The following is a 25,767-nucleotide window of genomic DNA, read 5'->3' as shown; positions in this document are numbered from 1 at the left end:
GAGGATAATGACAGCAGATCAGTAAAACAGTCAGGGAAGACTTTATTCAACACTGTTGCCATAGGAGTCGGGACTATTGCAATAAGGTCCAACTACTGAAAAAAAGAGTTTTACTATTACAATAGGAAAGAGAAATTGAACGCTACTCTGCTGAAACAAAAGGTGTGGTGGTTTTTAAATGCTAGGGTAAGCTGGTGGAAAAGTACAGGAGAACTTTAGGTAGAAGAATAGTCAGTATGAATAGGCCATTTGCGTTTGCTAGTAGCTGCCTATACAAGTTTGAGTTTCTACACTCCCACAGAGACTGAGAGGCAGGAGTGCTATCACCTTTGATTAATGTGTTTCAAAGGGCTGATTCCCAGATCCTTGAGACATTCCTGGGTTGTAGAAATTTTACAGTTCAAAGGGCAGAGACAAGATTTATAATTGCAAGTTTTCTAAAGCAAATGTTCTAAGAAGAGTTAGGACAGGAGTCTGTAGTCAGGAAGAAATCCTCAGAAGTTTAAACCCCTCTAAAGCTGAGGGAAATATTAAGGCTCTCTTGGCCAATGGCAGTATAATTTAGATCTGCTTAGAAATAGTGATTGTGGGAAACATTACTGGAATACAGAATGAAAAAGTAGCATTATAAATAGCATGTTTGTTTTCTAATAAAATGTGATTCCTAAATAATTGAAAAAAAAAAAAACAAAACTACCCACAACTGTGAATAGGACAGTCAGTCAGTGAGAATTGTAAGTTTGTTAGAATACCTTTTACAGTTGAGTTCTTACCACCACCTGAGCATTGGCATTTGAAGAAAGAAAGACTTTAGACCATTCAGACATCATACATGCAATAACTAGACCAAATCTCTTACTATTCACAGCATTAATTCTATAAAATCTGAATGCTACCAGGTTTCCAGCGAAGGTGGTTGGGGAGGACTGTCTACATAAACCTAGAGAGTATCCTGTAAAGAATTCTGCTCCTACATTCCTCATCTCTTTAATGTTTTGTGAATAACTTCATCTTTCAGAAATATGCAAAGTCCAGTGCCTTTAAAGTCTCTCTTTAACTTAGATGGTTTTGTTGATGACACATTATTAACCAAGAAATAAGGGCTATGACATAGGAATGATTTTGTTAGATTATTCCCACAATTTAGTGAAATTTAGCCTCCTTTTTAATGTTCTTTTGTGAAGCATATCTTTGGCAAATAACAGAAATTGCTGGTTGTATTAAGAGTGAGGCTTCTAAGTTTGAAATCAGCCATATTTAACAACAGCCATTACAACTCTACCAGCAAATTCATTGCCTTTCGGAGTTCTCATTCTGCCCTGCATGAGCTCTAGAATGGATTGCTGGCCTGAGCAGGCAGATGTGCAGCCTCTCATATATCAGCCATCTTTTTTTCCTGTGAGACATTTTATTTCCCCTACATGTAGAGAAACCTGTATTCTTCCAAATTCCCTGAGTTTCGTGACAGATAGGAAACGTATTATACAGTGTGTCCGTAAAGTCATGGTACACTTTTGACCGGTCACAGGAAAGCAACAAAAGACAATAGAAATGTGAAATCTGCACCAAATAAAAGGAAAACTCTCCCAGTTTCATACCTATTCAGTGTAGTTCAATGTGGGCTCACGCACAGATTTTTTAGGGCTCCTTAGGTAGTTATTCCATATAGCCTCTACAGACTCGTCACTGACTGATGGCCTACCAGAACGGGGTTTCTCCACCAAACTGCCGGTTTCCTTCAACTGCTTATCCCACTGAGTAATGTTATTTCTATGTGGTGGCGCTTTGTTATAAACACGCTGATATTCACGTTGCACTTTGATCACAGATTCGAATTTAGTGAGCCACAGAACACATTGAACTTTCCTCTGTACTGTCCATATCTCTACTGGCATGGCCGTGGACTGCTCCACTGTATACACAGTTTTACATCATCATCTGCGCATGCACACATGCTGCCACATCATTCTACAGAAACTGGGAGGGTTTTCCTTTTATTTGGTGCAGATTTCACATTTCTATCATCTTCTGTTGCTTTCCTGTGACTAGTCAAAAGTGCACCATGACTTTACGGACACACTGTATATACATGTTGTGATTCTCTTGTTACTGCTACTGGTTGTTGTGTCAGCTTAGTTCTAGGAATATTACAAGCTTCCAGAATTTCATAAGAAGTCACAATAGCATACAAAGCTTTCAGCTCACCACTTTTATCCATCTGCAAACACTATTAGATCAGCATTCTGAATAAGAATGTCAGATAAATCAGCCAGGGCCTAGTGTCCTCTTGTATTACTGTTGTATAGTCATGATCTTCTGTTTGTTCAGGATCTGGTTAAAGACTAACAGGATGTAGCAGATTGCATCTTCCAAGCACAGCATTGGGTTGAATAATAATTCTTGTTTGCAAGGAGTCTGATGGCATTCTCACATAGTTTGGATCTTACACACTTGTAAAACAGCGGCCACAACATGTAGGACAGGGAAATAATAGGTGACTGAAGGAATAAATCGGCTGCAGTCACCTCATCCCAGTATCCACAGTGCCATGAACTGCAGAACTGAGAAATACATTATTGATGTGTAGCCTAATCCCATCTTTTGAATTGAATTCTAAAAGTAACACCTTGATTTTCATGACAAGTAGAAAGGCTTTACAAAATTTGGAATCCCCAAAGCTGAGACCATAGTCAGTTTAGGTCACAAATCTCCTCAGAATCTACAGACTTAATCCGAAGATCTGAGAAATTATCATTCAATTGCTTCACCCATTTTTCCCATGCTGCAAAAGCTGAAATTCATTATCTATAATAATTTTTTATATATAATAAGGTTTTTCATTGGCAACACCTCAATAGCAACAAGTGCCCTAAATATTTTAACTCAGTTTAGCAATGACGCAATTTATCTAGTGAAGCCTTACGCTCTTGTGAAGGAGAAACTGTGACAAAGACAAGGTGTCAGTTTTGCTTTTCCTCAGCTTCTGTCCCCTCCAGCAAACAATCTATATTAAAGTACACTTATAGAACCTTCTGGTGGGATAGCTTCCTCTAAGTTTCCCTGTAAATGATCAGAGAAATACAGTAGAGTACCGAACTCTTGAGGAATATTTTTTGCCATAAATATCGGACTCCTTTATAAGTAAAGGCAAACAAAAATTGAGACTTATCTGTTAGAGGAACAGGACAGAAAAAAAAAGCAGAGAATAGATACATTGCAAAAAAACTTTGCAAGGATGGTACCAAAGTTATAATAGTTCCAATGTTAGGAACTGCGGAGGTTAAAGGAACAATGAATTTTTTTTTACTTCTTTAATATCTTGTACAAAGGTCAACCTTCCTTATCAAATTTATCTTCCTTTTTTACTGAACATTTGGCAGTTTTATTATTATAGAGTGAGTACCCTTTTATAATTATTCCTTCTTTTTATAATTCCTTTTTTTTTAAGTGAGAGGAGGAGAGATAGAGAGGCTCCTGCATGTGCCCCAAGTGGGATCCACCTGGTAACCCCTGTCTGGGGCCGAAACTTGAACTAACTGAGCCATTGGCTGCAAGAGAAGAAGAGAAAGATAGAGAAGGGAGAAGGAGGGAAATATAAGCAGATGGTGGCTTCTCCTGTGTGCTCTGACCCGGGATCAAACCCAGGACATCCATACACTAGGTCAATGCTCTATCCACTGGGTAAACTGGCCAGGGCCTCTAATTCCTTTTACAACTGGTTTCATTCACAGTTATAAAGGGTATTGTTTGACACATGGCCATGGTTATGCTTTTGGTAAGCTATTTTTGTTGATTCTACATCTCAAATTAAACCAGTATTTTTATTCCTGGTGCCCAAAGTGATACACTGATTTGTTTCTGCTCAGGATACCTTTCTAGCACGTGTGTGACTGACTCTCTCTGCTGTATCTATTTTATTTCAGTAAGCAGTCAGATGCTTTTCTTTCCAAAGGTGTTCCACATATACTCAGTATGAAGTATACAATATGTTAGTCTTCATTGCACAAGAGCTCTCCACAATTGGCTTACATGAGAAACAAGAAAAAGTAAGAAAACGTATTCCTCAGTGACAGATTTTATTTCTTTGAGAACCACAGACGAAAAAGAAAGTATAAAACTTATTCAAAATTCCAACAACCAACCAGATGGAAAGTGAGGAATTTCTGGAGAAATTTTAGAATAAATAGCACTGGCATCTACCAGAAAAAAGCAAGATATGTTAACTTGAGAGAAAGTTACTAAAAGATATATTTCACCACTCCCTACCTCTGAGAATTAGTCCGTTGTAAACCAGTTGTCGATGATGCCCTGACCTGCTGCGCTTTGCTGATTCCCTGTTTCTACAATTTCTGCGTTTTCTGGAATCTCCTCTCTAACCCCTGCTCCAGGGTCCCAACTTCTTGCAATAGTGCAGCTTCTACCTTTGTGTCTTTCTAGATTGGCAAGAATAGATGCTATTTCCTTTAGTAAATAGTTTTAGCTTAACAGTAAGCACAGCTGTGTTTAAACTTCCATTTGTTTTTATGTTTTTTTTTCTAGAGAGTCTCAAACTGAGTGATTACTGCTAAGATTTGAGTCTTCTTCTGTTTCTGCCATTCTGCCACCCTTTCCTTAATTTAAGCTTGTATAGTCAGCAGGAGAAAAAAAACACAAAGGTGAATAGGACCAGGAAACTGATCTGCCCCTGGACCCATGCAAGTGCATTTTGAGAACATCTCAACAAATTGCTGATGGAAGCAATGGGAGCCTCACCTCCTTAGAATATAACACTGTGGTTTCTCCCAGCTCACCTTTAGAGTAAAGATATGAACATTCTCTTTCAATGGGTCTGTCACGCCCTTAGTGGGTCCTCCACAGCTGTGGAGGGTGGGGAAAGTTGGCTACTCCCTGATGTGGTGTGTTATCTTTTTGTCCCTAAGATGCTTGTGACGTCAAGTGAGCAACATCTAGTTGTTGCAAAATTTCATACAATAGCTCATGCACCTGCACAGCATTGAGGTATAAATTAAAAATATGTTGTGGAGAATGTCTGAAAACTTCTTGGAAACAAGAAAAGCTTTCATATGAATAATGTCAGCTGGCAACAAATCTGGGTAGCTTCTCAGTGGCATCAGCATCACTGGTGATCATCGTAACAAGATGTACACATATATATGGCTCTTTGGCTTCTTTTTCATGTTGGTATATTCATCAACATAATACTTGCCTTTTTCCAAGTTACTAAGGAAACTTCTTTGCATTGTGTTGCCTTCATATAGGAACAGAGTCTTTTATACAAGTTCTCAAAATCTATCTCTTTATAATTTCTCCTTGCCTGAGATATAGATATAGATTCACTCCTGGGGAGAGAATTTGTGCTGAGATACAGAGTGAGCTCAGGACTAGGATTTGAGGCACCCAAGACTGTATCCTCAAACAAGGCAGGTAATTCATTACCAGCTAAAGAAGTTGTGTCCTCAATTTCCTTCGAAGGGAAATCCACTAACAAATGGAACCATATATCTAAAAAATCATCACTCTCCTCTTCCCAGGATCTATTTGAAGCAAGAAAGGCTAAAGTGATGTAGGGGGAACAGAGAAACTAGAAAGAGAAAAGAAAGGAAGAAAAGGTTTCCTTGAAAGAGTAAGTTCCTTTAGTTCTCACATTCCCTCTTTCATTCTTCCCACTTTTTCCTACTGGCTATCCAAATCATTTTACCTTTCTTCTCAGAGTGATAAATACATACCAGTAATCAATTTGCTTAGAATGAGACCCACCTTACACCCTCACAAATCCTGATTCTCACATGTGTTCCAAATGTGGCAGAAGGATTTTGCTGTTTCAATGAAAGAACTTCAGGCAACATTCCTGAATTCCTATATTTTCCCCATATTTTACTTTGATACTTTCCTATCAAAAGTAATCATGATCTTTATGAGATGTTACAGCCCAAATTATCCATGCTTACTCAATAATATTACCTTGACTTTGGAGAGAGAGGATGGTTTAGCCAGCTAGTATTCCAAAAGGGCAGAGCACCAGAAGAGAGACTTTTTATAATCCAGGGTCTTTTATGTATATGGCTCTTATGTGGCCACGTCATTCAGGAACCACCATTTGTATCCCAGCCTCATCACCAAATTGTTGAGGAAATATAATTCAAGATTAAATCTTCTACAAACCCTGTTTACTTTCTACACAAAATGTAGAAAAGAATAAAAACAGTTTTAATGTTCAAAAAGCATTAAATCAGACTGTGATATGTGTCACAAGCAATCTGCAAAGAGAAATAAGTCTCACCTTTTTAAATATAGTCAGGTAGATGCAGACTGTTACATACATGTTGACTGTCTTTATCAAAAGGAGAAATCAAACTTCTATTGTTATGACAAGCAGGAAGGTACATCACAGAGCTATGTGCCTAGGGTTAAACTCACAGAAACAGGAAGACAGGTAGACTTCCTCCTGGGTGGTCATATTTCAAAGAGATTATTCCAGTGATTGCAAGAAAAATATTCATGGCATGCAAAATTATCAAGAGGCTTATTTAGTTTAAAAGATTCTGTACATTTGAAAGACACAAATATAATTTATAATTTCAAGTTTTCTCAAGGAAATTCTAAACAAAAAGGGGAAATTTTTCTTTTCCTTCTAGCATCAAGAAAATTATTTTAATTACTATTATTGTTTAGATTTATATTTACCTTTATACCAGAAATGAGTTATGAAATAGGTAGGATTGTGGCCAATAGGAGAACAAATTTGCAAGAGAACAATTTAGACTATATGCATTAACTGTTCTTAATGAACTGACAAATATACCATGCTAGAGGTTTTGATCTAGTGAAAGTTCGGATTGAGATGAATAGCAGAAAATGTAATAAAGAGAAAAAACTAAATCTTCACTTGAAAATATTTTTTATTATTCTCAGAGATAGATTGCTGGCATATTTGATATAGTATATCTCATGCACATCCAGTGGTTTTAAGCTGCCATGCCCATTTCATAGTGGATTTGTTTAATTTTCTATCATGTCTCTAACTTAGGTCCCCACTCTTACCCATAAATCTATTTTTTTGCTGTAGCTCAAAACACTAGGACTTATTAGCTCACCAATTTGAAAACTAAAATTCACATGCCACAACATTTAATTGCAAGATGTTTTCAAATGGTATTTTATGTGTGTAAATATATACACACAGATACACATATGACAAAGGAGAGTTGTGTGTATATGTCTTTTATATTATAATAATTTTAGCCTGACCAGGCCATGATGCAGTAGATAGAGCATCGGACTGGGACGTGGACAACCCAGGCTGGAAATCTGAGGTCACCAGCTTGAATGTGGGCTCATCTGGTTTGAACAAGGCTCACGAGCTTGAGCCCAAAGTCTCTGGCTTGAGTGTGGGATTATTGACATGACCGCATGGTCACTGGCTTGAGCCCAAAGGTCTCTGGCTTGAAGGCCAAGGTTGCTGGCTTGAGCCCAAGGTCTCCGGCTTGAGCAAGGGGTCACTCAGTCTGCTGTAGCCCCCCACTTCTCGCCTCATGGCACATATGACAAAGCAATCAATGAACAACTAAGGTGCCACAATGAAGAGTTGACGCTTCTCATCTCTTCCTTCCTGTCTGTCTGTCCCTATCTGTCCCTCTCTCTGTCTCTATCACAACAATAAATAAATAAATAAATAAATAAATAAATAAATAAATAATTTTAAATTTGCTTTAGGAGTAAAAAAATATATATATAATGTAATATTCCATAGTATCTTATAGGATATTTAAATACTCACAGTTTTCCTCCATATCATGCATAATCCTATAATTAAATCATGATATTTAATTGAGTTTCTTTGTTATAAATTTCCATAAATTTTGTAACATTGGGCACATAAGTATATTATCCATGCACCAACTGAGGATATTTTACAGTTTTGATGCCTGACATGTTGCTTCCATGGTCACTTCAAGGATATATTCCTTCAGGCTGACGGTCTCTTGGACTAATTGTAGCATTGCCTCCATTTCCGAGACTAATGCTCTCTTACGGTACCTTTCTATTCCAAAAGGAAACTTTATGTAAAGTCCTTATGTAATTTTCCAGAAATCCTCATGATTATAGAAATAAAGTAGGTAAACACCTAGAATAATATATTACTATAAAAACCTGCGTTTTTAATATGTGATTTAGAATTCCCTATCTATAGGGATATTTTACTCAGCAGTGAAGCTATATTTTCCTCTGTATTCTTTTTTATTATTATTATTTAGTTAGAGGCAGGGAGGCAGAGACAGACTTCCACATGGGCCCTGACGGGGATGCACCCAGCAAGCCCACTAGAGGGTAATGCTCTGCTCTTCTGGGGCCCTTGCTCTGTTGCTCAGCAACCAAGCCATTTTCTTTAGCACCTGAAGTGGAGGCCTTGGAACTACCTTCAGTCCCTTAGGTCAACTCACTGGAGCCAGCCATGGCTGTGGGAGGGGAAGAGAGAGAAAAGAAGAGAAGGATAGGCGGAGGGGTAGAGAAGCAGATTGTTACTTCTCCTGTGTGCCCTGACTAGGAATCAAACCCGGGACATTCACATGCCAAGCTGACGCTCTAACACTGAGCCAACCGGCCAGTATCTTCTCTTTATTCTTGATAGCTGTTTTCCCCAAGACTTTACTTATTTGCTGTCCTCCTTTATATGACCTTTGGCTTTGTTTCAAATTTGTGACTACAACATTAATTAAGACAAGGAAACATGAAGTAATTTCCCTTGTTAGGGTTATAAAATTGAGCATTACTAAATAAGATCATTGTTGCTTATGTTTTTAATGACGCCATATAAAATTAGTAGCAAGCATGTTTTTAAAATAAAAGTATTTTCGGTAAAACATACATGACACAGTAAACCTTATGTCAGTATTCTAAAGTGTTATGTTCCTTGACATTTTATTGTTTTGCACAGTGCTTAAATATTATTTACTGTGAAACTTGAAAGGTTAAAATAAAGTAAATTCCTGGTGTGTGTTTTTTTGTTTGTTTTGTTTTCTTAAGTTTAATGTTTTTATAGATCCTCTTTTTCTTTTCAGTTCAAAAAGCATACCATTCTTTAATGGTCTAAAATGTTGTTGCCTCGGGAATATGAAAGATCTAAGCTCGTTAAGCACATAAAATGGTATATGTTTATAATCTTGATTACTAAATTGTGTTATTTTTTCTGTTATATCAAAGCATAGTCTTGTAAGTTTATCTGACAGTTGCTTTTTGTCTAGCCAAGAATGTATTGAGAAATGTCTTTCTCATTATTCGCCTGAGGAGAGTGTTTTAGTAACGTGTTTCTCCCTTCTCTATCCATCTCTTTTTAGGCTGACTGGCAGCTTTGTGCCAGACTTGATAGTGAGCATGAGTAGCCAAATGTGGCTGCACCTTCAAACAGATGAAAGTGTCGGCTCTGTCGGCTTCAAGGTTAACTACAAAGGTAAGAATGAATTGCTACTGTGTGAAATACATTATCTTAATACCACCAGGGAATACTTTTAAATTCTAATTTAATTGCATCTACAAAATAAGTTTCCCTGAACACAAGCAAGACTATATTTTTTTAAAATTGCTTTCTTTTTTAAGTTACCTACAATTGTTTATTTCACTTTTCTTTACATAAAAGAGTTTTTCTTTTCTTCCAAGTGTGTCTGTTTTGCATACATATCATTTCTCCCACAGTCCACTGTACCATCTTTGAGTTTTAGACTCTCTGGACTCCTAACATTTCCCAGAATAGACAGTGCTGTTTTATACACTTTACACAGTTGCCTGGCAAAAAAATATATACTAATTATTAAATACTTAAATACCAAGTAAAGGGCTTACTTTCTCAAGGAATTTGTGATGCTTTTTCTGTAATCTATTAGTTATTCTCTCAGGTCAAATACATAGGCTTAGTGCTTAGATGATCAATTCCTATGTAACTTATAGACCATAAATGTGTGAAATTGCTACTGCCCATCCCAGCATTGGTAGCCATGCAGATTGATGATTAATTGCATGTATATAACAAAATCTTTTGTTCTTGTACCACTTATAAGAGATGGATGCAAGCATTGTGAAATCATGAATATCTTTGACACATGATGAACCTTGATTAAAGTTAGAAACAATGGATATATACACAACATACATATTAGAAATGCTAATTTAGAATTCTGACTTAAGAAATATGTAAATGTTAATAAATTCAATTAAAATCTATGATTTAAAAGATGAAAATAAAAAGAGCCCATCAGAACATCACGTTGCTTGAATTTATTATTTCTATTGTGGTAAAAATTATTATTCTCTAGCTTATCGCTTAAACAAAGGCTATAAAATTCTCTTACTTGCATAATAATAATTTTTAATCAGAGTTTTCTTTTTCAAACATTGGCTTGTCATGCCTTTATATCCGTACACATGGAAATGAATGCATGATGTTGTCAGGGAGACAGGACACAGGCATTCTGTGTTTTTAACTTGTGACTAAATTTGGAATTATATTAATCTGAATAGTTCGTGAAATCTGTACAAATGTCAGTTTAAAAAAGTAAAAAGGTTAGCCTGATTACAATTTAAAATACATTTCTCCTTCATTTAAAATCCACATATTCCAAGTTAATAAAAGCGTGTTACAAAATTTAAAGAATTATGAGTTCATGTTGAACGTACCTGCATCTCGATTTCTCTTTTTTCTCTTTCTTCTTTTTTTCCATCTAAACGGCTGATTGCAACTGGCATTCATATATTCCTCTTGCTTTTATTATTTTCTTCACTGTATGAAGGTTACCTGTCAGAAAACCTATAGTCATTTAAACCTTAGAAAGTATATTAATCGTTAATGACAATGCTTCAAGGAGAACACAGTTATTCAAGCTCATGAACAGGTTGGAGCAGTAAGAGAGTTCTCTAGATATTTACAAAGCTCTTCACTCCACTGCAGTTGAAAAGCAAGAACTACATTCATTGTTAAGTAGCACAAGAATTAGTTTGATTTGTTTTCTCTTATCTTAGTTTTCAACAAGAGTAATTCAAAAAATATTTTCTAAGTATCTGCTTGTGTGCCAGCTACAGGGGAAGTTGTTGAATATTGAAAGAATAGTCAGAATATTATCTCTCTCAGGAAGATCATAAAATGGTAACAGAGAAAAATGTACCCAACTATTCATACAGAAATATCCACAAAGATGAGGTACTTGAAACTGACCCAGGAGCTTCTTGGTGACTAATGCCCCCTATTCTCCCTCCTTCACTCTGCAGTCCTCCAGTCTCACCTCCTCACTGCTAATGGGATCTCCCAGCAGTGGAGGGCTGATCATATTACAGTCTTACTGTTTCCATAATTTCTTATCATCCAGAGTTAAAGTCCAAAACCTCCATATACCTTACCTTCCAGCTTTCTTCACAATGTTTTGGTCTTTCTCCCTACAATCCACTTTTCATAAAATTATCCATAAATCTCCGAACCCAGCAAGTTGTTTTACATCTCTCCTCTGGACATTCAGTAAATTCTACCTGAATCTCTGTTCTAGTTTTAATTCAATATCACATTTCTCATCCTCCAGACAAAGTGCAAGCATGTTTCTTATCTAAAGCTTTCCTTAACTCCATCACAAAAGAACACTTCTGTTTTATAAAACCTTTTCATATATATACACTGTATAACCAGATGGCATGCCATAATTCGTCTTTATTTTCCCAATAAAAACCCCCTATTTTGTCATCATAAATGATTACTAATTGTTCAATAAAGCTGCACAAATGATTTGACCTATGTAATATGATGTAATTTAGGGAGATATATGTCTGCTAAAGTTTGTTTGCCATAATTATTTCATACGATGAAAATTTTACTTTTGCATTCTCTATAGTTTAAAACCTGAGTTCAAAGTTGAAGCAGAGTTCATCTAGAGAAGTTTCAAATTTTGATATGTAGATAGCTTCAGCAACTCCACCTACTAAAACTAATTTTCATAGTTATCTTGCTCTCTGTTAAGTAGCGTATTGGTTCTAAATGGAACACTGGCAAAATTGCTTTCTAGATTTGATCTAAAGATATGCTTTTTTGTCATCAGTATATTTTACATTGACAGAGCATTAAACGTAGTTTTCATGTAAATTAAAAATATTTTTATTATATATATTCTCTTTTAAATTAAAATTAGTAATTAAATGATGTAAGTTATATTTTGTTTTTTTACAATATATTTTAATTCTTAAATTGTGTTTTAGTAATTGCTCAAGACAGTGGTTTTTTTAAAATTAAATTTATCGTAGTAACAATGGTTAATAAGGTTTCAGGTGCATAATTCTATGATACAGCATTTGTATATTGCATGCTGTGTCCGCCACCCCAAGTCAAGTCTTCCATTACCATATATTTGGCTCCTTTACCCTCTGCTCTACTCCACCAGCCTCCTACCATACTGTTGTCTGTGTCTATGAGTTTATATTTGTTTGCTTTTCTTGTTTTTTCATTTGTTGCTTTCAGTTTTATATCCCACACAAGTGAAATCACATGGATCTTGACGTTTTCTGACATATTTCATTAAGCATGTGCTCAAGATGCATCCATGTTGCTGCAAACAGCAGTAGTGTATCTTCTCTTATGGCTGAGCAGTATTCCACTGTATATGTACTCCGCATCTCTTTATTCATGGTCGTCCCCATGTTTTGACCACGTGATTACTGCTGCAATGAAGCAGTATGGAGGTTTACTGAAAAAATTAAGAATACAGGTATTATATCACCTAGCATCTCCTCTTCTCGATATCTACCCCAAAATCTTGAAAACATTTATGCATGAAGATATATGTACCACTGCATTCCTTGCAGCTTGAGTTGGAATTTTTGAAACTTGATTTTAAAGAAAATAAGATTTCGAATGAATTCAGTTAGAAACTCAAAGTGGAGAATGATTAGAAGCTGCAGAGCTCTAATGCAATAGGTGTGGTAAGGAAGAATGCCCCCTGATTGGTTCCTCCAGTGTTGGGAGAACCCTAGTGCTCCAGAAAACATAGTTAAAAATAACTGTTCTCAGACAGTACTGTACTATGGACTAAGAGACAAAATCCTCATCTCTGAATATAAATCAATATGCAATTGCCTGAATAAGTTGTCATTATCTTTAGAACTTCATTCTTGCCCTGGCGGTTGGCTCAGTGGTAGAGCGTTGGCCTGGCGTGTAGAAGTCCCGGGTTTGATTCCCGGCCAGGGCACACAGGAGAAGCGCCCATCTGCTTCTCTACCCCTCCCCCTCTCCTTCCTCTCTGTCTCTCTCTTCCCCTCCCACAGCCGAGGCTCCATTGTATCAAAGATGGCCCGGGCGCTGGGGATGGCTCCTTGGCCTCTGCCCCAGGCGCTAGAGTGGCTCTGGTCGCGGCAGAGCGACACCCCAGAGGGGCAGAGCATCGCCCCCTGGTGGGCATGCCGGGTGGATCCCGGTCGGGCGCATGCGGGAGTCTGTCTGACTGTCTCTCCCCGTTTCTAGCTTCGGAAAAATACAAAAATACAAAAAAAAAAAAAAAAAAAGAACTTCATTCTTAATCTTTGAAACTGTCAGTGCTTTTTTCTTTATACAGTTTGGATAGTACCTATCTTAAAATACAAATAGAAAACAAGTGTTGCAAATCAGGAAAATAGTCCTTTATTATAAGTGCAGTTTATTTTTATTCATTTAGAATTAATATTATTATATACATGGCAATGTTCTGATTACTATATAACATTGCAGAAATTCTTTAATTGTTAAAACCAGTGATGTCCACGTTAGGTATAACAAATCACAGCCATCTGATTCACCAGTTTTATGACTTTGCCAAAATTATGATTCAAGATATAGACACTGGGTGTTTCTGTTAAAAAGAAAAAAAAAAACTAGAAATTTATCTTGCTCCATTGCCCTTAAAAACATTAATTTTGTTTTTTATTTTTATATTGTCATTATTGTGAATAAATATAACCAGAACGGAAACAAAATAAGATAGTTTCTTTTAATGAACACATTAGCACCCATTTGCACAATTTGTTGGATATGTTTTTGTCTTCAACTTAGATGTCAAAGTAACATTAAAATAATAATTAATAATTATTAAGTCTTGCATTTTGTAATCATTTTGCCTACATTAACTCATTATATCTTATTAGAACTCCAAGAAACAATAATTATTATACATTTTTACAGATCAGAAGACTGACTAGGATGTAAGCACCATGATGATAGGAAGTTTGGTCTGTTTTGTTCACTGTTGTATTCCTACTATCTAACACTGTGCTTAATGCAGAGTAAGCACTCAATAAATATTTGTGGAATGTATGAATGAACATGAATGTCAGACCTGAAGACCCTAGATGCAACTCTGAGTTTGTTAACTCCATGTTGTTCTCCATTCTGCATTATTATAGCCTATGTAATAACAATAATATATAGGTAGATTTTGGGAGTTTGGGAAAGCAGAAAGTTAAAAACATGGAGATAAGCAGGAAACCCTGATCACTGTTAAAAGAATAAGGACATTAAACTTCCAAGCTTCCAGTGTCTCATCAGCCACACCAAAAATTAAAGAGTTTATACATGCATGTGCATACACACACACAATAAACACCTGATTTCAAATGTCTATCCATTTTTATTTCCATATGATTAGTTGATACTCTTTAGGAATATTTAGTAAGAGGGCTTAAAGTCCATAGCAGAGACACAGAAAGAAAAATCTTCCAGCCTTCAAAGAGCTATGAAAATGATAATATCTCAGCTGTAGCTGGATGGCTCAGTGGTAGAGCATCAGCCTGGCATATGGAAGTCCTGGATTCAGTTCCCAGTGACGGCGCACAAGAGAAGCGACCATCTGCTTCTCTACCCCTCCCCCTCCTCTCTCTCTCTCTGTCTCTCCCTTTCTTTCTTTTTTTCTTTCCTTCCCATAGCCATGGCTTGATTGGTTTGAGTGCATTGGCCCCAGGCACTAAGGAGGTCTCTGTGGAGCCTCCGCCTCAGGCACTAAAAATAGCTTGATTGCAAGCATGGCCCCAGATGGGCAGAGCATCAACCCCAGATGAAGTTTGCTGGATGCACCCATTTGGGACACATGCAGGAGTTTGTCTATCTCCCTCTCTCTCACTTGAAATAGAAAAATAAAAATAAAAGGAAGAAAAAAAGGAAAGTGATAATATCTCTTTTTAGAAAGCTTACTTTGATTAATTTTCAGTTTCTGGTATTTATTTTCATCAATATAGTATTAATAGCAAGCACTTACTGAGTGGTCATGTACTATTGTAAGCACATGTATCATCTTATTTAATCAATTACAACACACCTACCATGTAGGTGATATTATTGTCACTATTCTATCCAAGAAGTAATTGAGGCACAGTGAGTTACATAGTTTGTTGAAAATCATATGGCTAGTATATGGCAAAATTAAGATATGACTTAATTCTGTGTTTTTCGTCTTCTGATGTTCAGAAAATTCAAATTATTTTTATAAATCTTAGTTTCAAGTTAAATTTATTTAGATATTTATTTTATTTTTTAATTAATTAAATAACTTATTGTTATTCATTTTAATGGGGTGACATTGATAAATCAGGGTACATATGTTCAGAGAAAATATCTCTAGGTTATTTTGACATTTGATTATGCTGCATTCCCATCACCCAAAGTCCAATTGTCTTCTGTCACCTTCTATCTGGTTTTCTTTGTGCCCCTCCACCTCCCCCCGTAACCACCACACTCTTTTCCATGTCTCTGAGTCTCATTTTTATGTCCCACCTATGTATGGAGTCATATAGTTCTTAGTTTTTTCTGATTTACTTATTTCGCTCAGTATAGATATTTAAATATTTAAATAGCTCTTAACTAAAGTACATACCTAAATTTTAAAATGTTGATGAGCCATCTGTTTTTTATATATAAAATATTTTTAATTAATTAATTGTGTTTACATAGATTCTAGGGTGGCCTCAAATGCATCCGCTCTCCCCCCTTATTCCCCTCAACATCTTTTTTTATTTGATGACCTAATTTTGTAAAATGGAACATGTCAAGAAAGTTGATTATTTTTCTTAAATATTGAGAATCACTAATTTTTATGGTTTAAAGTAGTCAGTGTCCCTTTCCTTTATTATGGAACTGAACCCTAGAAATTTTATTATTTGATCAAATGCAAGTCTGTTGTCATAAAGACATATGCCAAAGATAAGGTGGACTGATATCAGACTTGAAAATTAAACAAATATTTACAAGTTTTTGACCAAACTAAGTTCTAACTTAAATATAAACCTTGGTTTCCTTAAAATACATATTTTAATGATGGAGGTGTCATATTTTTACATATCAAATAATATTTTGGGTGTTTGAAATATATATTTTGTAGACAGATTTGATAATATTTTAAATACTAATTTATGTAGCAAAATTTTTAAATTAGTTAAGTCAGGCATGTAGATTTTGTTTTTATGTTTATAGAAGTGTTTCTTTTTTCCTTCCTTTTTTTTATTTTTTTCTGTCTCCTGTCTTTTTTTATTTTTATATGAAATAATACTCTACATACTACTCTTCAACTGCTTTTTATTTATCCATCTATCATAATTGTCTTTCATTCAATTCATATAAATAGGTGGTGTTCTTGTAAATGTACAGTAGTCCACGAAATGAATACATCATGATTTAACATGAATCAATTATCATATTATGTTATAATGTTGAAATAAATATTTTTGTATAAATATTCATATAGTTTTTTCTTTTATAATAAGAAGCTAATTCTAAAAAATAGTATGATATTTAAATAGGTAATGTATCCTGAGTAAGTATTTCCTAAATTTTATATTTGTACTCTCCCAGAAGTATAAAAATAAGGTTTTCCTTACTTCCTAAAGCAGAATGCTACTGATCTTTTAGGTGTTTGCAATCTAATGTGTTATAAATACAAATATTATTATATTTAATAGCTACAGAGTTGTTATCACCTTTTCATAAACGTAGTAACCACCTGGATTTCATCCTCTTTGCAATTTTTATTCTTTATTCTTTTTGGAAGACATTGTTAATTATCACAATATATCTGGTTTTCCTCTAATTCCGCATGAACAGAGAATTACACTTTTGGGTTCTCTTGAAGTTGTATGGTCATGGGACTACTAAAATGTAAATAAAAGTGGCGAAGTCACTCCAAGGTAAATGCATTGAATTACTGATGTTCTCTTTCAAAATGAACAATGGAGCCATATCTTCCAGGTGACACAGTGACAGAATGATATGGCTTCCTTTGGCCTGTGTTCCTATGGAGAACAGAGGTCCTTACCCCACATCATTTTCCCAACATATAGCATAAACAGCATAAACAAGAAATAAACCTTTGTTTTGTTAAGCCTTTAGGATTTCAGAGTAAATTTGTTATCCCAGTATAACCTAGTTTATTCTGACTGATACACAACATAACAGTCTACTCTTGGGTTGTCTTTTTACTCTTATAAAATTGTAGGTACTTTTGGCACATAAGGGGTCTTAACTAATATTTTGTCACATATATTGCAAATATTTTCTTCAAGTCTATTTTCATTCTATGAATTAATCCTTCAACCCAGTTTTTTTGTTTGTTTCATTCTATTAATATAGCTGGAATTTATTTATATATGTTGACTAGGTGTTTTCCTCTGGATTAAACAAAATTTTGCCAAAATCATTATTAACTTGGTCATAATTTTTCCATCAAATTACAGTCCCCTTTATCTCACAATAGGTTTTCATATACACTTGGATACAATTAACTGTCTTTTTTTTGGCCTAAACTATACTGCTATAATTTAACTAGTTTGAAGGTTTTATGTTTAAAATATTTTGTAGGAAAATCTCCCTGCTACTATTCTTCTTTCTCTAAATTTTCATGACAATTATTTACAATTCCCACCTGTTTGTAAAATAACATTGTTGAATAATATAAAAAATATTTGTGATTTTCATTATAATTGCATTAATTTTATATATTGCTTTGGTCTCATGTAATGTCTGCTTATCAAGACTTCTTAAATTTAGATTTTATTTATTTTTAATATAGCTCCTTTATCATACATGATAGTTTTATTCCTAAGTTATTTCCTACTCCTTAGTATATTCTAATTCTAATATGTTCTCCCATTAGAATTAAAATATAAATAGAAATATTTTTCTATTTCCATTTATAACTGATTATAAGGACTATTACAATATATTATTATTATATCTCTATTATAAAGTTGTTGATTTTTATGTATCTGTATAGTATTTGGCCATATCATTTAATAAGTTTATTAATTTTAATTATTTTATAATTAGGCATTGTAATAATTGAGAAGGCATTAATTAGCAAATTATAGACAATTCCGATAATATTGTCTTAAATGATGGTTTCTTATTCTCATATGCCATGTCTGGAGAAGAGTAGATGCTGCTGTGGAATAGTGGCTTAACATTGTCAGCTGAGACCCAGAGGCATCCTTCCATTTTCTCATCTTTCTTAGCATATTTGTCTTTATCCACAAAGTTGTATCATCTTGTTGCCACAGGTCTATTACAGAAGCATATGGGAACTATCAACCCTATTAAATTATACTGATGAAAGCTGATAGTTCTTTCAGTTTCTTTTTTCTTTTTGAGCCAAAATTTATTATTTTAATTTAATGTTTAACATGATATTACAGATATGACACAGCTATGCAGAAAAGAGTCTTTTTTATTGATTGATTTTAGAGACAGAGAGAGAAAGAGACAGAGGGAGAGAAGCATTCATTTGTTGTTCCACTTAGTTATGCATACATTGGCTGTTTCCTATGTGTTCTCTGACTGAATATTGACCTCACAACCTTGATTTTTCAGAATGACACTCTAACTGACTGAGCTAACTGGCCAGGACCTGGAAAAGAGTCTTTACTAAGTCTAGGGACTTTCTTCTCAGTCCTATTTTATTCTAAGTTTTTATTAGGAATGGTTGTTGGAGTTGAACACTTTTTTTTGATTCATTAACATAATCCTGTCACTTTAACTATGTTCATAGGATTTATTATGCTTGGAGAAACTTTCATTCCTACAATAAAAACTTCTTGAACATGATATCAATTTAATATACTCTTAGATACAATTTACAAATAGTTTGATTATGATTTTTGCATGTAATTAAATGTGAATTGGACTATGGTTTTTTCAATTTTTGTTATTCTTTTTAATTACAATTGACATTCAGTATTATGCACCATATAGTGATTAGACATTTATATAACTGATAAAGTGCTTTCCCCCAGTAAGTCTAGTACCCACTTGACACCGGATGTTTTATAATATTATTGTTTATACTCCCTTTGCTGTACTTATATCCCTGTTACTATTTTGTTATGCCAATTTGTACTTTTTAATCCTGTCATCTTTTTATTGAGCCCGATAGTTTCTTTTTATCTTACTTCCATTAAGGTTGAGTTTTAGGATTATTGCAGATTCAGAGAATGACTAAGAAAGTTTGTAAATGCTCTGAAATGGTCTTGATAATATAAGAGTTATATATCTTTGAGAGTAAGAGAAAACCGAGCTATAAGACCATTTGGTTATTTTTACTTATATGTAAATACTTAGCAATATTTTTTATCCCCTCTGAATATCAGTCTCTTCAAATCTGCACTTCAATTAATGTTGGTCATTTATATTTTGTTTAAAAATCTTCAAGAGTTTGGATAATAATTTTCAAATATATTGATACTTTATATGTATATTCTTAAAAAAACATTTTTAAATGTCTATTCATTTAACTTTTTCAATTAATTGTTAGCTCCCAGAGAGTTACTTTATTTCTTTTTATTTTTAAAAAATTTTAATTGAATTTATTGGGATGACACTGATTAATAAAATTATATAGGTTTTAGTTGTACAAGAAACATTTTCTGAAATATTAATAAAGATATCTTTCCAGATATCTCTATGTATAGTATATATTTCTGTGTATAGTATATATTAATTCCAAGGACTAAATTTTTCTCTCTCTTTGCCTGCATTACTTTTTTAACTACTCATCAATCCTTCTGCTTTCTTCTAGTAACTGAACTACTTAGGCTTTGATAAACCTTATCTCTTCTAATTCTATACAGTTCTATAAATTTGGGATGAACTAATCAAAATTCCCTTTAAATGCAGTTATCAGTCTAGGTTGTGCTGCTATTGCTATAGATTCTGGGTGAAATCAAATCTGATCTTTGAGGTTGTAAAACCTTAAGGATAATTTAACTTTGTGCTAAAGGAGGCCAACTTTTGTTTCTTATGTCAATAACTTGCCAACAAAGATAAGGCAGAAGCAACAGATAAAAAGAATAAAAAACAGTGTTATAGATTTAATTAAAACTCCTAAATGACTGAAGAAAACTCTATATCTTGTTTTTCTGTTTGTTTTATTTTGTTTTCTGTTTGTTTGTTTAATATGAGGCTGTGAAGTTCTTGTTTAAGCCATAAATTCAATTTCTGTCACTTACAACTAAATGAATCCTGATTAGTACACCCTTATATTTTTGTTTAATTCTTGTAACATAGAAAAACAGTGAACATCTATATTATAGTTTAATGCTTTCAGAATCAGAAGTATTTTTTATTTATTTTTCAAATGTGTTCGCATGGAAAAACACTATAGATGGGTGTAAGAGAGAATGTATTCGTAGAAAGGAACAGCTTTGAGTAAGTAATATTCAATACTTTCTTTGCTTTTTCTCGGGAAAGGAAACAGAAATATTAGAACTGTGTAATGACCTAACAGTATACATTCTAGTGGGCAAAATTCTTTATTCATCTTAGCACCTGTCCTAGTTTGTGTTGCCCTCAACTCATCGTGAGTTTTCCATTTGCTTGTGCACTCATTGGTCACGTCTCATATATGTCCTGACTGGGGATCGAACCTGAGACCTCGGTTCATCGGGATGAAGCTGAGCAACCTTACCAGGGCCTGTTTTGACAACTTTTGGCAAGAACAATGTTTTACTCAAAATGGCTTTTAAATATAAGACAATAATATATTTTCAGAATTTATATTTTAAGTGCTGAAGTGGTTATCTTAGCAAAATTAAAGCTTTTTTCCCCTCTTTTTTTAGGAAGGTTAAATTCATTATAAACAAGACTTCCAATGATATAATAGAGATTATGTTAAGAAAAATTTATATCGAAGCAGCAAATGAAGTGCTGACTATTGTATTTTTTTCCATTAAAACATGCTTAGGCTTATACAAGGTGGTACAAAGTGAAAACTTATAATACTGAACCATTTATTTTTTAAACCCAGTAGTGTATGCCCAAGAAATCCTCATTTTTCTTATGAAAAACCAGTATTTACAGAAACTGAAAACATTCTCTTTTTTCTCTAGTATATGAGGGTTTTTTTTCCATATTGCTCTATTTATGTGATTTTTTTAGTTATTTATTAGTATATTTCTCCAGAACTCACCATCTTTAGTGTCTCCAAGTCTTGGTATACTTATGATTAAAGTAAAAAATAAATAAAGTAGGGGACCTGACCAGGTGGTGGCACAATGGATAGAGTGTTGGACTGGGACTCCGAGGACCCAGGTTTGAAACCTAGGTACTGGCTTGAGAGCAGGCTCACTAGCTTGAGTGCAGGGTTGCTGGCTTGAGCCTGGGATCATAGACATGACACCATGGTCACTGGCTCGAGCCCAAAGGTCACTGGCTTGAAACTCAAGGTTGCTGTCTTGAACCCAAGGTCTCTGTCTTGAGCAAGGGACTACTTGCTCTGCTGTAGCCCCCTGGTCAAGGTACATATAAGAAAGCAATCAATGAACAACTAAGGTACCACAACAAAGAATTGATGCTTCTCATCTCTCTCCTTTTCTGTCTGTCCCTCTATCTGTCTCTTTCTCTCTCTGTCTCTGTCACACATACACACAAAAATATCACAAACAAATAAAGTGGGGAAAATGATGGTATTTAGCAAAAAAATTCATTGTGTGTACACTCCTTGTCCTTCCAGAGGTACATTTAAACAGAAATCCTGCATTCATTGCATCCCCATAGTACTTACCACAATTTATATGGATAATTCAATAAATAAATTGTATGAAGCATTAATCTACAAAAGAGGTCATTGAAATTAATGTAAAACCAAAATGGCTTTCAGTATTAAAGAATTACTATATTATTAACAATTGAGTCTTAAATATTTAATTTTACAAATATGTTTTTTTTTTTATTCATTTTAGAGAAGAGAGGGAGAGACAGAGAGGAGAGACAGAGAGAGAAGGGGGGGGGGAGGAGCTGGAAGCATCAACTCCCATATGTGCCTTGACCAGGCAAGCCCAGGGTTTCGAACCGGCGACCTCAGCATTTCCAGGTCGACGCTTTATCCACTGCGCCACCACGGGTCAGGCTAATTTTTTAATTTTACAAGTGTTTTCTGTTTCTCCATATCTTGCCCTTTAACTCAAGTGAAGTAAATTTAACAAGATCAGTGTTATCTATAGAACATGCTTTAATGAAGATTTGATAATCTCTTTTAAAAAGCATTCTGCCAATAATAAAAACAATTTTTAATTATATTGAAATTAAACTGGTTTCCAGTTTCTTTTTTTTTAAAGATTTTATTTATTCATTATAGAGGGGGGGTGGGGAGAGAGAGAGAGAGAGAGAGAGAGAGAGAGAAGGGGGGAGGAGCATAAAGCATCAACTTCCATATGTGCCTTGACCAGGCAAGCCCAGGGTTTTGAACCAGAAACCTCAGCGTTTCCAGGTTGACACTTTATCTACTGCGCCACCACAGGTCAGGCTGGTTTTCAGTTTCTTAAGAACTAAATCATTTGTCATATACTTACATAATATTAGGATGTCACAGAGATATATTTCAATTTTCATACAATTAAATTGGAGGAGTAAATTCATTTGTGTAAATAACTATACTTTTTGGGGAGTGCCATGTACAACACTGATTCAACATTTGCAGAAACTACAATTTTTGTATCTTTAAAACTGAGAAGTTGATCTAAGAAGTGTCTGCATTTCTTTTGAGTTCTAACATTTTCTTATTAGATTTGATAACTTAAATGTTGATATATCTATTATATAGTCTGATAATATTATACTCAAAATTTATTCATTGTAGTAAACTGATACAGTAGGACATTCATTGTGAGTTTCAAGATAAATCTCTCCCTCAGAATTCAATCCAGATTTAGTATCTTATTGTCTGGTTGTGGTTTGTTAACACTGGACCATGTAGCCTCCCTGGGTTTTCTCATTATTGTGTCTTTTAAAATCTCTTCTCTTCATATCATTTTCATGTTCTTTCTTGTAATCTAACAATCTATGAAAGTAGGTTTTTCTTTCCTAGGAAATATTACAGACACATGTATTTTATGTAAACATTTCATGACTGTTTTATTCTGCCTCTCAGAATAAAGAGGGCTTTTTAAATATGACTCATAAAAATTTTATATTCAAGTAAGATTTATGCTTTTTGTTCTTTCTTTTTCTTAGCTAATAGGGTTTAATTTTTTTTATTTTAGATTTAGTACATCAAGTTCCTTCAGAAATTTACTGCTCCTAAAATATCCAATTTGACCTTATCTCAATTTATTTTAAGAACTAAGCCTTTTGTTCCTACACCCCCAAAATAAGACTGAGTGGCAGTAGAATATTAAAAGTATTGTCACTTTTGAAATAGTCATTGAGTTTCTACTATGTGCCAGGCATTGAGAAATTGGGGACATAGCAAAAAATAAGAGACTTAGTCATTGCTTTCAGTTTAGTAAGACAAAAACTGGCTCACCAAATAATTATAAATATGATAAGTACTTAAAATGAAAAACAGAATGTTCTTTTTGGAGACTATAACAACACACCTAAAGCAAGTTTCAAGGAAGGCTGGCCAGGACTGAGGCTGAGCAGAAGTTAACCAAAGCTGGAAGCTGGCTACATGAATAGCACGTGCAAATGACCTGTTCTATCTGGGGAACTGGTAGAAGTCGAGAGTGTATCACAAGAATGAAGAGGGGGGAGCAACAGAGTAGTCCTAGAAGAGGCTGGATTGATGGGGAAGAGCAGGTCATGCTTTGGTGGTAGGAGCTGTGTGTACATCTGTGATGGCGGATGAAGTCCGTTTTCCCCATGGAGGAAAAGGTCATTTCATCTGTGCCCAGGTGGGCACCTTTCCCAATTTTCTCCCAAGGATAAAGACTAGCACCTTTTACAATAATGGAATCCTAGAACTTCGGAGCTGCTAGAGACTTTTTTATTTTTTTCATTTTTTTCCAAAGCTGGAAACAGGAGGCAGTCAGACAGACTCCCACATGCGCCCAACCGGATCTACCCGGCATGCCCACCAAGGGGCGATGCTCTGCCCATCTGGGGCGTCGCTCTGTTGCATCCAGAGCCATTCTAGTGCCTGAGGCAGAAGCCACAGAGCCATCCTCAGCGCCCGGGACATCTTTGCTCCAATGGAGCCTCCGCTGCGGGAGGGGAAGAGAGACAGAGAGGAAGGAGAGGGGGAGGGGTGGAGAAGCAGATGGGTGCTTCTCCTGTGTGCCCTGGCCGGGAATCAAACCTGGGACTCCTGCATGCCCGGCCGACGCTCTACCGCTGAGCCAACTGGCCAGGGCCTGCTAGAGACTTTTGAGGTAATTGAATCAAAAATAATTATTTCCTCTAAGATGAGCACATTGAGGTCAAGAAAGATTATTTTTTCTCACAGTCACTACAGTTAGTGCCTGAGCCCAAAATGGAACCATGAGGTATTGCTTCTGAGAGGGTACTTTCCACTGCAATACATTGCTTTGCATGTTGCATGTCTCCATATATCCAAGTTACATACAGTTGGTTAATGGATAAGTATACTTCTGTGGTGGTAGAAATTATTTGTCACCTAATTTTTAATTATCATTTTCTGATAAAAATGTTTTTCTCCTTAAAGCCAGTAATCATTTAACTTTCAATATGTCATATTGATTATTATTCATTATATATACTTTAACTGGGAAAGATATTCTAAGTAAAAGTGAAGTGACAGTACAAGTAGAAGGCCCAGAGGAGCCAAATCAATAATGAAGTAGGAGAACAAAGAGAGAGGACTGACACTACCTGGCATCAAGACTTTCTATAAAGCCGCAATAATCTTCCCAGTAGAGTACTGGTGAACATGAACAAGTAGATCAGCAGAACAGAATAGAGAGCCCAGAAACAGATCCACATAAACATAAGCAACTGATCTGTGCAAAGGAACACAAGCAACACAATGGGGAAAAGATGGCCTTTTGAACAAATGGTGCTGGACAACTGAATAGACACATGCATGAGACGCAGTCCTTTCACCCCTCACAAAAATGACCTAAATGTATAATGCTAAAGTATACAACTCCTCCAAGAAGGTAACATGAAAAAAATAAATCTAGATGACTTTGAGTACAGCGTTAACTTTTTAGAGATAACACTAAAGACATAATCACCGAAAGAAGTAATTGATAACCTGGACTTTATTAAAATTAAAATCTCCTGCTTTGAAAAAGACAGTGTAAAGAGAATGGTAGGAAAGCTACAGAATGGTAGAAAACATTTGCAAAGGGCACATCTAACAATGGACTGTTATTCAAAATATACAAAGAATGCTTAAAACTCTAAGTAAATAAACAATTCCAAAAAATGGGTAAAAGACATGACTAAGACACCTTACCAGAAAGTATACATGGCAAATAAACACATGAAAAGATTTTTAACATTATATGTCATTAAGGAACTTCAAATTAGAATGAGATGCCCCTACACACCTA

The 25,767-nt window shown here is 35.0% G+C and overlaps 1 protein-coding gene across 3 annotated transcripts in view; it reads left to right on the top strand.

Annotated features, from left to right (window-relative positions):
• CSMD3 (CUB and Sushi multiple domains 3) overlaps positions 1-25,767 on the top strand; it is a 1,231,016-nt gene that overhangs the window by 667,892 nt on the left and 537,357 nt on the right. For all 3 annotated transcript variants that reach the window (XM_066379371.1, XM_066379370.1, XM_066379369.1), the window contains one exon: positions 9,336-9,448. In XM_066379371.1, coding sequence (XP_066235468.1) covers positions 9,336-9,448 — 113 coding nt within the window. The remainder of the gene's footprint in view (positions 1-9,335; positions 9,449-25,767) is intronic.

This window comes from Saccopteryx leptura, chromosome 3, assembly GCF_036850995.1.
Source record: "Saccopteryx leptura isolate mSacLep1 chromosome 3, mSacLep1_pri_phased_curated, whole genome shotgun sequence".
Lineage (NCBI taxonomy): Eukaryota > Metazoa > Chordata > Mammalia > Chiroptera > Emballonuridae > Saccopteryx > Saccopteryx leptura.
Note: the sequence above shows the minus strand (reverse complement) of the source record. Positions and strands in the feature narration are given on the sequence as shown.